At 42.3% G+C, this 12639-nt stretch overlaps 1 protein-coding gene across 7 annotated transcripts; it reads left to right on the top strand.

Annotated features, from left to right (window-relative positions):
* The first annotated feature begins 650 nt into the window (after positions 1-650).
* On the top strand, positions 651-6849 carry LOC136754072 (dynein regulatory complex protein 9-like). 7 transcript variants are annotated; one of them, XM_066710412.1, is made up of 13 exons: positions 651-754; positions 1770-1900; positions 2473-2546; positions 2665-2793; positions 2909-2990; positions 3195-3356; positions 3448-3525; positions 3752-3883; positions 4168-4269; positions 4400-4562; positions 5042-5100; positions 5582-5626; positions 6601-6849. In XM_066710412.1, the coding sequence occupies exons 2-10, from the start codon at positions 1898-1900 to the stop codon at positions 4508-4510; spliced, it is 873 nt and encodes a 290-aa protein (XP_066566509.1). In that variant the 5' UTR covers positions 651-754; positions 1770-1897; the 3' UTR covers positions 4511-4562; positions 5042-5100; positions 5582-5626; positions 6601-6849. The 7 variants fall into 7 exon arrangements, with proteins under 7 accessions (XP_066566509.1, XP_066566506.1, XP_066566511.1 ...); XM_066710409.1 differs by having other exon boundaries at positions 5560-5626; XM_066710410.1 differs by having other exon boundaries at positions 683-754; positions 1767-1900; positions 5560-5626.
* The last annotated feature ends 5790 nt before the right edge of the window (positions 6850-12639 follow it).

Genomic DNA, 12639 nt, shown 5'->3' with positions numbered 1-12639 from the left:
TGTTTAAATTATTAGTAGATATATGTTTTATGTTGTTGTTGTTATAATCATTATTATTATTATTATTATTATTATTATTATTATTATTATTATTATTATTATTGACTGAACGAAATTGGGAGAGGTGACTGGTATGGAGAGGGCGATGGCGAATATATGGAAGTGCATGATATCGTGATTGTTACAGGGATCTCTCTTTTTTGTCATTTATAGTGCGATTCTTGAAGAAAAAAAAAGCTGTTTATCAAATAAAAACATTTTGAACTGAACTGAAGAATGATGCCTTTGAATGATGTTTGGAGTTATCCTGACGCCTGCTGTCGATTAGATGTATAGTATCGAGAGAGTATCGTGCCCTTTCTTCTAGGCAGGGAGTTTACTTGTAGTAATAGGTAAAGGTGGACACTCCTCATCCGATAACAGTCGTCAAGGGATTTGCTAGGCTCGCATAATTATGACAGTCGATCATTAGAGTGTTGTTATATGCTGTTTGTACAGCCATGTCACTCGCAGAAGTGACAATTTGTATTGTCTTTTCCTGTCTGATGTTAGCAGTTCATATTTTTTGTTAAAAACTTTAACATAATATAAAAATAACAAATCAAGTCATCCAATTATTGAAAGGTTTGTGAAAAGCGTTTTTTAATCAGATGTTTGTGACGTCATACAGAGCGCATCCGACGCGGGCTATGACCGAGATGTCAGATCCTTACAAGGGCCGTTCGGGGAGTGGAAATACTTGCAACTCCAGATTGTAAGTATTGTTCCAGTTTGTTTTTATGTGATAATATTTAACTCATTACAATTAGTGTACTTTTTTGGTTATGTAATATATTATATAGGCTATGTATATAGTATGACGCTACAATAATGTAATTACTGATGAGTTTGTACGACATACAGTAATCTACCAAACACATTTTACGGTCTACTTTTGATACAACCAAATAATATATGTGTGCCTTGACGTTGTGCAGAATGTCATCAAATAATTGTCATAATCTATGACGACATATGTATCGTGAACGCATCCAACATTTAATCATATTGGATGCAGTTATTGAATATTATAATCAGTGTTGCGCTGCGGGAGGGTTATTGTTTTGCCTATATAAAAATATAAAATAACATAATAGTGTGACATCCCCTTAATATCCATCTAGGAGTATTTTACTGCTACTGCCATACCTTTAAAAATATAGTGCTACTTTACATAATACATTAAACATTGTATTCATGAAGGCTTTTTATAGCAATTTGTTTTTTCTGGCACTTATTGTCTCACACAAAGTACAAATAAGCTGCAAAATTAATGAAAAATGACTCGCGCAGTATTTTGGATCAAATTGTTGGCTCTGATGTATACATGCTAACTTTAATTTGCATTTTATCTCCTTTTTAGAAAAAATGAAAAACCTCTGTAACACCCTTCATGAATATAGTTCAATATGCAATTGTTGTAAGATTACTAATGTTACCGTTTTAAATTAAGAAATTCATATAAATGTGCATGCTGTCTTAACTTGCTGGTATTGTACAGACAAAACTACTACACGTTATTTAGGTGAAATTTGGGATTCGCTTCCTTATTGCAAATGAACAGAGACCTTCAGTGTCACATTCAAGTTTTTCAGGTGAACCAAAGTATTATAACCAAAACTACACCTCCTGATTGGGTGGGACACGTTTCCAAGTTTGTGTACCCAGGCTTTGTGTTGTATTGACAGTAAATGTTGGTGTGTACAGTTGCTGTTGCTGTGTATTAGTAGGTACGGCAGTCCAGCCCAGACGAGTGCAGTGTCGCCAGAAGTGTACAATCATACAGGACAGCGTGGACAAACTGGCTGTGTTAAGACACATCAAGCCCGTTACCTATGAGGGCTGCTCCGACGCAGAAATGGTACTGCACCACCCAGGCCTCTGTTACTCCGTATGACTGTCTATCATTGTATGTCTGTGTGTCATGAATGCAGCTCTCAGTGTCTCTTTGTTACATTGTGTGTAGCTTTGATCAGGGTGTGTCTTCCCAATCAGTGTGCTTCCCTGTCTGTCAGACCATGCCTGAATGTGAAGCTCCTGTCACTCTCTCTTACTGATTAAGTCTTTACAGCAGTGGTAGGTTACTGTGCTCCTAGATTGCTACAGCCACTTCTGTTTTTTATTTTCCCCAGTTCCTTTAATAAATCAGTTAATCCAGTGATTGGCTTAGTTGGTCAGTATTATAATTTAATAATTTAAGTACTTAGCAACTGATGATTAAGAAAAACCCAGGAACCCCAAGAGTGTGATACTCCAGGACTAGAATTTCTTACCCGTGCTTTACACTATAACTATTGTATGTAAACACTAGCTAAATAAAGATCAGACAAGCATTGCACAGGACAGCTGAAATGTGTCATACAGGACAGCCACTAGTTGCAATTAGGTCTGTGAGTATGTCTGAGCATTAGTGTCTGTGTTTCCATCTTTCAGATCGTATCCGCTGACGTTAGACAGGCGGTGGAACACAGGCCTCCAGAGAAACCTTTGAAAGAGCAGAGAAACCGGTTAGTCACGTGCTAAGTTGGGGGAAAGAGAGATGGACGGGAGGGCAGGGAGAGGAACACAAGTCCAATAAATATTCATTATACAAATAACCTTTTTCAACTTTTCGCCTTGTCTTAGGCAGTTTGCATTGCAGATGATCTCAGAGCTGCTGGCGGAGCTTCAGGAACAGGACACCGTCCAGAGCCTGCTATTGGGTATCCAGGCAAAGATGAAGAGGAAGGCCAATCTGCATGACATCATCGTCAGGTTAGTGCCTTTGTGTGAAACCCAACCCTCATGCTTGTCCTTCTGAGAGGCTGCTGTGAAGCACTGCTGATCACTACACATTACCGCTAACTAGTCACTGTGTGTATGTTGACAGGGAGGAAGAGGGCAGGCACAGAGTCCGAGCTCTGCAGGCACAGCTGGTCGACATCCACCAAGAATATGAGCTGGAGCTACAGGTACTGGAACGGGAACACAGAGGTTGTTGTCAGAACATTAACAGAATCTATCGTACATAGAATATTGCAATATACATCCTATCACACTTATACATACAGTAATATTCAAAGTTAACACATTGCAACACCAGCACAACGCTGGCCGAAGTGCAGGCTGAAGCAGAGCCATGTGTCTTAGTGGTTTAAATACCTCCCCTTTCCCAGAGGGAGGATGAGATGATTGCCCTCGCGAAGGACCAGCTCCTGGAAATGAAGGCCAAGGCAGGGCTGGAGGGCAAGTACATGAAGAACAGTGCAGAGCTGCAGGTGTACCAGGATAACAAGATCATCACCCACACTGAGAACGAGCTGCAGGCATCAGTACAGGTATGGGGGCACTGCAGGGTGTGTGTGTTTGTGTGCGTACTTCCTTCTCTGTATCTTCCAATCTGTTAAAATTGTCTCCCTTTCTACCCAGCATGTGCAGGATAAGATTGACGAGGTGACACGTGTTCAAACTGAGATGGAGAAGTTACTGAAGGAGCAGCAACAGATTGTGAGTGTCCCTCCTACATTGTTTACATGATTACATGTTTACACAGAAAAACGTCTGCTCACTGATTGGCTGGTCAGTGATGTGGTGTGAGATGATTGTCAGATGTGGGGTAGCTTCACCAATAGGCGCTTCTGGGTAAAGTGGAGGAATCTGCTTGGAGGAGTAGTTATTGGTCTGGAAGCTGATCGGTTGGGTTATTTTGGCTGTGTGTCTCTATGCCCCACAGAGAGTGATCGAGGAGTTGGAGATGTGTGTAGAGTGCTATGAGAGAGACACGGAGGACAAACAGCAGGAGATCAACTTGACAAAGAGCAGTAAAACCCGTAATCTGACCAGCATACAAGGGCTGGCCCAGCAGGTACACACTCAACACAGTTTATATTCACTTTTACTGCATAGTCACTGAACCCACTGGATGCACATTGTACACCCTTTATACAGCACCCACAGTTCATATACAGGAATGTCAGAGGAGCTCTGTGTAGTCTTTCACAATCTATTTTCAAAATCCTCAGTATCTATCTGAGGAACTTCAGCAGAGAAACGAGGACTCAAGATGACGGTTTTGAACAGGTGTGTTTAGGTCTGAAACCAGGATCACTGGGTATATTTTTGTTCCATTTATCCTTTGTGCTGTATCAGTACAGGGAGGGTGAGCAGCTTGTGATTGAGGACCATGTGGAGAAGGAGACAGCCCGGAGACTGAGGGAACAGGAGGCAACAGAGAGCAGCGCTGCAGTCAAGGTCTGCTCATACTGAGGCACTCTCTCATTTTTATAATGTCTCTCTACTCATTGATTAGTCTATTACATCCACATCTCTCTGTATTAACATGTCCATCTTGGTTAATACCCCCCCTACACCTGTCTCTCAGATCCAGTCCTGGTGGCGAGGCACTCTGGTGCGACGCGGGCTCGGTCCCTTCAAGAAGGGCAAAAAGGGAAAGGCCAAGGGTAAAGAGAAGGGCAAGAAGAAGAAGAAGTAGTGAAGAAGTCAGGGGGAAAGGCTGGCACTATACTTCGGAGAGGACCTGTGAAGTGAGAACATATTTGTAATATCCATTGCTTAAAGAATCTGCAGTGATGTGCTTTGCTGGCCTTGGTGTGTGGCTGTGTGCTGTGGAGCAGAAAGATGTGCACTGTTCACTGTTCAGAATCAGCATGAACTCTCGCTTGGAGACCAGTTCAGTTCTTTAGGGCAAAATTTGTTTCCAACTGTTCTCATAATGTTCTAGAGTTGGAGGCAAACAGTGCAAGGTGACAATGACACCCTAGTTCATGCTACAGCTTACATGTACCTAAGTGGGCTAAAGTAAATATCAATGACACAGGAAGAGAACATAAGAGAAAGATTCAAGGTAGGCTTGGAAAACTCTTATTTAATATAGTGGGTTTTGTTCAGTAAACTCTACAGGGGGGAAAAAACAAAAACAATAAAAGGGGCATTTAAATTATTCATACATATAATAAGAAGTACATACTTTTAAACATATGGAATGTATTTATTTACTGTACAGAGTCACGCAGGGGTCCCTGCAGCCGGGGTCAATAACATGATTGCCAACAACACACCCAGGTCAGTTAAAAAAAAAAGTTAAACATATCTATACAAAGATAAAATAACATGATAATAATTATAGAAAATACCTTTAACCTCCCTTTACAAACCCCAAATCCATTAAAGAGCAAGTTAAAATGGTTAATTATTTTCTCTTTCTTTCTTTCTATTTTAATTTATTTGTAAATTGTCAAGTCTCATCCTGCCTGAAAGGAATCGGCGCTCTGGGCACTGAGGGACTCTGCCGAGAGTCTGATTTTTTTGTCAGTTTATCGGCTGGCTCTCCCAGACCACAAACAGGGCTCTCCTCTCTCGATGATTAACTGGCCAGATGGGTATGGTCAAAACTTACAGGTTTTTGAAACAGTGCAGGGGCTGCTGATTCTGGTCCTGGAGGTTATTGTTCTATCCAGATCATTAACTGTTTAATTGAACCAATTGTGGATCTTAATTACGCAATATGTCCCTGTGTTCAAGGTATCCATTGATTGTCATTTAGAGAGACCTGGAAATCCTGCAGGATTGCGGCTCTCCAGGAACAGAGGTACAAGCGTAACCATTTGTCTTCTACAGTGATTCAAACCCACCTCACAGTGCTGCCTGCTCGTTAATGCAATTGCCTTCTGCATGTGTTCCTCTGTACCAGCTGCAAAAGCTGGAGTCTGTTTGGTGTCATCAGTTGACACCCATACTTACTGTGCATCTGTCCTGCAGTAGTGTCTGTATGACTGTGGGCTAAACTGTAAGAATGGCTGTTCTCTCAAAAATAAAGGCTGAACCACACAGCCAGCGGAGAGAACAGAATATAAAACCCCTATAATAGAAAAATCAAGAACCCATATCCCCTTCCACACACACAGCACAGAATCACATTATAAAATAATAATAATAATAATAATAATAATAATAATAATAATAATAATAATAATAATATAGTACAAAAGAAAAACAGGGACAAAAATCAACCCCTGAGAGGGAGAGAGAAAAGGGGAATAGTGGCAAGAGACATGACAGTGGCAATGTAAAGACCAATAGGTTAGACCAGTAGTTCTCAATCCTGGTCCTGTGGGAACACTGATCCTGCTGGTTTTTGTTCAAACTGAGCTCTCATTTACTTAATTGAACCCTTAATTGAACTAATAATTTCCTAAATCAGAGCCTTTTATTTATGTTTAACAGTAGAGGTTTTAAGTTAAGTATGATATTATTAAGGAAATTATTATCTTTTTATGGAACAAACATTTGATCAGTTACACAATTAAAATTAAAATGTAAAGATTAAAATGTAATCAAATTACTTCAATTAAGGGTTCAATTAAGTAATTGAGAGCTCAGTTGGAACAAAAAACTGCAGGGTCAGTGTTCTGCCAGGACCAGGATTGAGAACCACTGGGTTAGACGCACACTGACTCCCTCTTTCTCTCTCCCCCTTCATATCCCTAAGCTTGGACTCGGGACAAGGGAGACCCAGAGTAGATATTTTTACAGAACTTATTCATGTTTTTCTTGTTTCTACAGAGGCAGTGTGGAGGTTATCCCAATTCAGTGGAGTTCCAGTTCTGGTACAAGGGAGGCCCAGCTCTAGAAGATCCAGTGGGGTTTGCTTTACTTTGTACTGTTTCTCTGCCTTAATCCTGCCTGTACTGGAGTCCTACACTGGAGGCTCCAAGGTAAATGGCTGACTGGCTGAGCCTCCAGGGTATGCGACTCGCAAACAAATTGCTAAGAAGAGGTGGCCGCTTCAGCCAGTCATGCTTTACAGTCTCCGCCTCCAACTGCCTTGTAGGTTTGAAAGAGCAAAGGAGGGAAATTAGTTTTGAAGGTATAATAGGGTTTTGACATAACCCTATTATACTGTACTTAATACAATTAAAAAATATAACCATGTTCATATATATTTAATAAATTAAGCTGATTAATATATTCAACATTAATCATACAATTTTGTATCGAGTGGCTACATATGTATGGTGTTAAAATAAGCAACTAAGAAGGTATGGTTTTGCAGTTAAAATAATGTCACTTAATGTCACTTAAATATATTTTGCCGGTGTATTTTGTCCTTATTAGTAGCACTACTGCTGGCTACTGTTTTTAATTGTACAATATTCAAGTACTCAGTACTGAAAAGATGTACGAGAGTATGGGGGCCAAACAGGCCATAATACATTGGATTGTGTCACTTTGGGGCTCCATTTGTGTCATACATAATTCCGTGCACGGAAGCTCTTTTGTGCACACAATACACATTTTGTCCCACGGAACGCACACTGCGTGCACATGATGTGCATTTTGTCCCACGGAATGCACACTGCGTGCACATGATGTGCATTTTGTCCCACAAACGGCGCCCCATAAGTTTCTACCATGGACACAGTGTGATCAATATTTAAAATTTTATTTTTAATGTCTTGTTCAGATAGACATGGTTAAGTCATTCAGTAATGTGTTGCTTGAGGACAAAGCTCGCCCTGCTGCTTCCGCCTTGATTTCCCGTTGTCCCCCTAGTCCTATACCCCCCAGTGGAGTCACATGAACAACCGATATTATACACACACATAAACAGATCTAGTATGCCACAATTTGATGTATTATGGCCTATTTGGTCCCCATACTCATACATCTTTTCAGTACTGAGTACTTGAGTATTGTACAATTATAAACAGTAGCCAGCAGTAGTACTACTAATAAGGACAAAATACACAGGCAAAATATACATCATGACACTTAAATATATTGAAAATTAATTTTAACTGCAAAACCGTATCTTCTTAGTTTCTTACTTTAACACTGTACATTTGTAGCCACTTGATACAACATTGTATGATTAATGTTGAATATATTAATCAGCTTAATTTATTAAATATATATGTACATGCATACATGGTTATATTTTGTAATAATTGTATTAAGTACAGTATAATAGGGTTATACAGGCACAAGCCTTTCCTTCTTGACTTCCTTCAAAACTAATTTCCCTCCTATGCTCTTTCAAACCTGCAAGGCAGATGGAGGCAGATCATTGAAGACTATAAAGCATGATTGGTTGAAAGCAGCCTCCGGTTCTCTGCGAGTTAACGCAGTCCAATTCACCAGGCGGCACAGGAGACCAGCAGATGTCAATACTGCAGTTCAGCAGGGAAATACTGCAGGAAGGTATGGGTTTTGGTCGTAAAGAATTGAACTGTCTGGTGAAGCTGCTGCAGAAAGAAAAATATGTATTTGAGATTAGATTTGTGTAGCCGATGCAGGTCGGAGCTCCCCGCCCGGGATTCCAACCACACACCACCGGCGGCCCTCCGAGCGCTCTGCACCACAGCGGCTCTAGCACAGTACAGTGTTAAGCCCTCTACACCAAAAGACCGGGTCTCCCACCGTGGGAGGCATAACACTGTACTACTTTTACTGAGGGGTTACGTCATTTTGTAACATGCTCATTATAACACGAATGAGCCCCGTTACATTTGCAACACATGATCTGTGAGGAGTGTTAGAGTTTTTATAGGAGAGAGAAAAGGGGCGTGCTGGTGTGTTTTGTTATGGGTATCTTGTCGGACATCCGGTAAAGGATAGTAACTGTGCAGTTTTTCTGCGAGACGGTCTCTGACAAGTGTAAAAGTCTGGCTGTCAAGATTTAGTGATCTCTTGAATGTGGAAGGTGCTGGAGAAGGACAAGGTATGGGGGGGCGTGGCAGTGCCATATCTTGTTAAGGAGGTGTGCCAAGAACCCAGAGAAGGTCTGCCACCTCCTCAGTACCAAAGATCCTATATTTAAACAAGATAGTTACTCCCCCTTTTCTTCCATCTTTGAGACGCAATGCATTATGGGAATAACAACGAGTTCTGGTGGCACTCATCCCTATTTAAATAATGGAAAAAGCTTTCTTTGTAATAATAAACAATTGCATTTTTAACATGATGCATCTGGATTGTATTACATACACCCCTTCTTAACATATACGAGTTATTATTTGAACCAGCAATGTGTACTATAGACAACACTTCCGCGATTATAGCATTGTTGTCAGGCCAGGTAAAAATGTTGCTGATTGAAATAATAACTTGTATATGTTAAGATGGGATGTCTGTAATACAATCAGGTGCATTACGTTAAAAATTCTATTGTTTTTTACAAAGAAGCTTTGAATATAATATGAGGCAGGTTTTCCATTGTATAGCTAGGCAGAAAAGCACCACTGGAACTCTGTTACTCCAATAATGCATTGCGTCTCAAAGACGGAAGAAAAGGGGGAGTTGACTATCTCGTTTAAATATAGGATCTTTGGTACTGAGGAGGTGGCAGACCTTCTCTAGGTTCTTGGCACTCCTCCTTAACCGGATATGGCACTGCCACGCCCCCCACAATACCTTGTCCTTATCCAACACCTTCCATATTCAAGAGATCACTAAACCTCGACAGCGACTTTTACAGCCTTGTCAGAGACTGTCTCACAGAAAAACTGTACAGTTACTATCCTTTACTGGATGTCCGACAAGCTACCCATATCAAAACCCGCCAGCAACGCCCCTTTTCTCTCTCCTATAAAAACTATTAACACTCCAATAGTAGATCATGTGTTGCAAAACTAACCTCAAAGACAAGTTTTTCTTTATGCGGCAGCTTCACCAGACAGTTAATGTCTTTACGAGCAAAGCCCATACCTTTCTGCAGTATTTCCCTGCTGAAGTGCAGTCTTGACATCCACTGGTCTCCTGCGTCTTCCCTGATGAATCCGCATGAACCACCCTGTGGCTCCCATAAGACATCAGTCATCAGGCATTCTGGATGACACAGGATCCATCTAGTCATTGCTTCCCAAAAGGTTTCCTCTGTAGAAAATTGATGTTTGCAGGTTTAAAAGGCAATGGATACAGACAGGAAAAATATCTCCTTTCCTGCATATCAAGTGTATGATAATAAAAACAAAACAAAAAATAATTTTTTGGCAAGGTGTGATGTTATGTCATCAATCCGATGGTCAAGATTGGCCGAGGCAGCGGCAGATGCTCATTTATGTCTGAACTGGTCTAAATGCAACAGATGACAAACAGGAGTCTAGGACTTGGGAGTGGTGAGGGCCAGTGGTGATTAGGAGAACAACCAGGAGAGGGTTTGTCTTATTAGTAAAGGGCAAAATGCAGGGTCAAGATACTGAAGATACACACAGAGGGTGAACTGGAGGGTTGCATGTTGTTTTTTGGTTTGGTTGTTTTTTGTTTTTTGAGACTTCAACCTACTTCAGCATGAGCCTGAGTTACTGCACAGAGAGGACTGCACACTCCACTGGGGTAGGCAGTGGCAACGCTGTCAGAGCTCTGGGGAAGACTGCTTGTAGACTGAGTGTAGTCTGTGTGTGTGTGGATTATATCAGTGTGTAGAGACTGTGTGTGTATATGCAGCGTATACATCGTGTGCGCGTCTCGGCTCAGAAGCGTGGGACCAGGTGGCAGTAGAGGGCACACAGCAGTGACATGATGGAGAGGTAGAAAAGGGCGAAGCAGGCTAACTGGCCACGTGGGGATGCCAGCGGGGACGGCCCGAGAGACAGCAGAGCCTCCAGTGTCCGATACACACACCCCTCCTCACCCCTCAACACAGCGCTCACTGAGCACAGCTGATCCTAGCCCAGAGAGGCAGAGGGGGAGAGAGTAGCGGGAATTGGGAAAAGAAGGAAGAGGGAGGGAGAGGCAAGGGGTGGGGTAGTTGAGAAAGAGCATGGAATTGATGGTTTGTGTATGTGCAAAGCAAAAAAGAGTGAAGGAGAAGGAAGAAAAATGACAGGAGGAGGAGGAGGAAGCAGGGTTAGAAGGCAGGAAAGGAGAGAGAAACAGAGAGACTGTTAGTAGCAAATAACACAGTAGGCTCTGGTTAAGTTACTACAGGTGATTCATTCCCACAGTAAAGGTATGCTGACCTAACACACATGCCATATGGGCGAGTACACTTGTATTGCACTGAGTGCCATTTTGTACCGAGCCACACCTCCAAAAGCTTTCCAGATCCTATAGAAATCGCATGCACATGCACACACATGCAGATTATACCCATGGGCCAGGCTCGTGCTGCTGTTAAAGTCCACTCCTCAGTGACTCCTGCCTGTCTTTTTCGATGTATGCCATTCCGTGGGTCAGGCGGCTTCCATCAGTCTTACCTGTGGCACTCCGATCCGGCGACACGCTTCCAGGAAGTTCTCTACGTTCCGTCGGCACTTTGCCATTGTCAGTTTGGGCTGTTGAGAGGGACAGTCAGTCCGAAAACAAACAGTGAGACAGTCAGAGAAAGAGCAGAACATAGCATAGGCAGAGGCATGGAGAGAAAGAGAAAAAACAGACGGATGCAGAGAGGCACACTGAATAACAGACAGATGGCTAACAAAATGCTAAAACAGGTCGACAGAGACACCAATGTACAAAGATAGAGAAAAGCAGACAACACAGAGAGAGACTGATATATAAAAAAAAAAAAAAACACACAAGGAGTGAGAGATGATCTGACACACGAGATAAAGACTAATGGACAGAGCAACATACAACTAGTTTAAGAGGCAGACAAAGATGGAGAGACACACAGAAACTGACAGAATGACCAGCGGGACCTACCACAGCGGGCGAGGGCACATGAATGCTGGGCACTGAGCGCGGCCGCACGTGATTGGCTAGGTGGCACAGCACCACACCGTCCGTCAGCGCTGCCCCCAGGTCACTCGGCAACGACACCTTTAGCCATTTAGCATTCTAGCAGTATAAATGTAAAACCTATTTGGTTTAATTCAAGTAAATTAAGACAACAGGATTAAAAACAATTAGCCACATTCTAAAGTACTCTGTGATACAAATCAGTGAATATCAAAGAGGAGGAACAAACCACCAGTCCAGAACTCTTACCTGAGGAGGGCAGATTGGAGCTGGGAGAGAGGGGGGACCGGTCATCACTCTGGAGAGACAGGTTAGACAGCAGTTATTCACAGGGTAAAGGCTCCACAGCACACACACACTACCCTCTCGCACACAAGCAACACGCAGAGCGAGCTTTTATTTCCTGAAATAGCACTACATTTGTGTAGTTAGTACTGGGTGGTGTGCGCACCCGTGTAGGGGGGCTGTATTACCATGTAGGTCTATGTATGCAGTACTGTGGGTTTCTGTGTGCTGCTCCACAAATGGATGCAGTACCTGCAGTGGGCATAACGGGGCAGCCTCGGACATCTCAGCAACAAAAACATCGGGCGGAGAGAGAGATGCACAGCTATCATGGGACATCCCAGAGAGAGACTAAGATGCAGAAAGCCAAAGAGAAAAACGGATAGAGAGCAGTATTGCAGAGGGGGAAGGAAAGCGAGAGAGAGATAAAAGCATATAGATTGTGGAGGGAGGTTTTAGGAAATGAGAAAGGAAAGAAGAATGGGGAAATGGTGAAAGGTGGAGATAAAGCATTGACAGACGATAAAACAAAACAAACAAACAGGATTCAAAGAGGGGATGAGAGAAAGGAAGAGAGGGAAGAAAAGGTGTTAGTGTCAGTGGTTAGGTATTGCACAGCAGCACAGTTGCAGTAAC

The sequence above is a fragment of the Amia ocellicauda genome, chromosome 7 (genome assembly GCF_036373705.1).
Source record: "Amia ocellicauda isolate fAmiCal2 chromosome 7, fAmiCal2.hap1, whole genome shotgun sequence".
Classification (NCBI taxonomy): Eukaryota; Metazoa; Chordata; class Actinopteri; order Amiiformes; family Amiidae; genus Amia; species Amia ocellicauda.
Note: the sequence above shows the minus strand (reverse complement) of the source record. Positions and strands in the feature narration are given on the sequence as shown.

What these genes read in the sequence shown, in the direction of transcription:
- LOC136754072 (XM_066710413.1), top strand. An exon ending in AGCTGCAGGCATCAGTACAG is followed by an intron (nt 3,357 to 3,447) that starts GTATGGGGGCAC and finishes CTTTCTACCCAG; the next exon opens with CATGTGCAGGATAAGATTGA. An exon ending in TGAAGGAGCAGCAACAGATT is followed by an intron (nt 3,526 to 3,751) that starts GTGAGTGTCCCT and finishes TATGCCCCACAG; the next exon opens with AGAGTGATCGAGGAGTTGGA.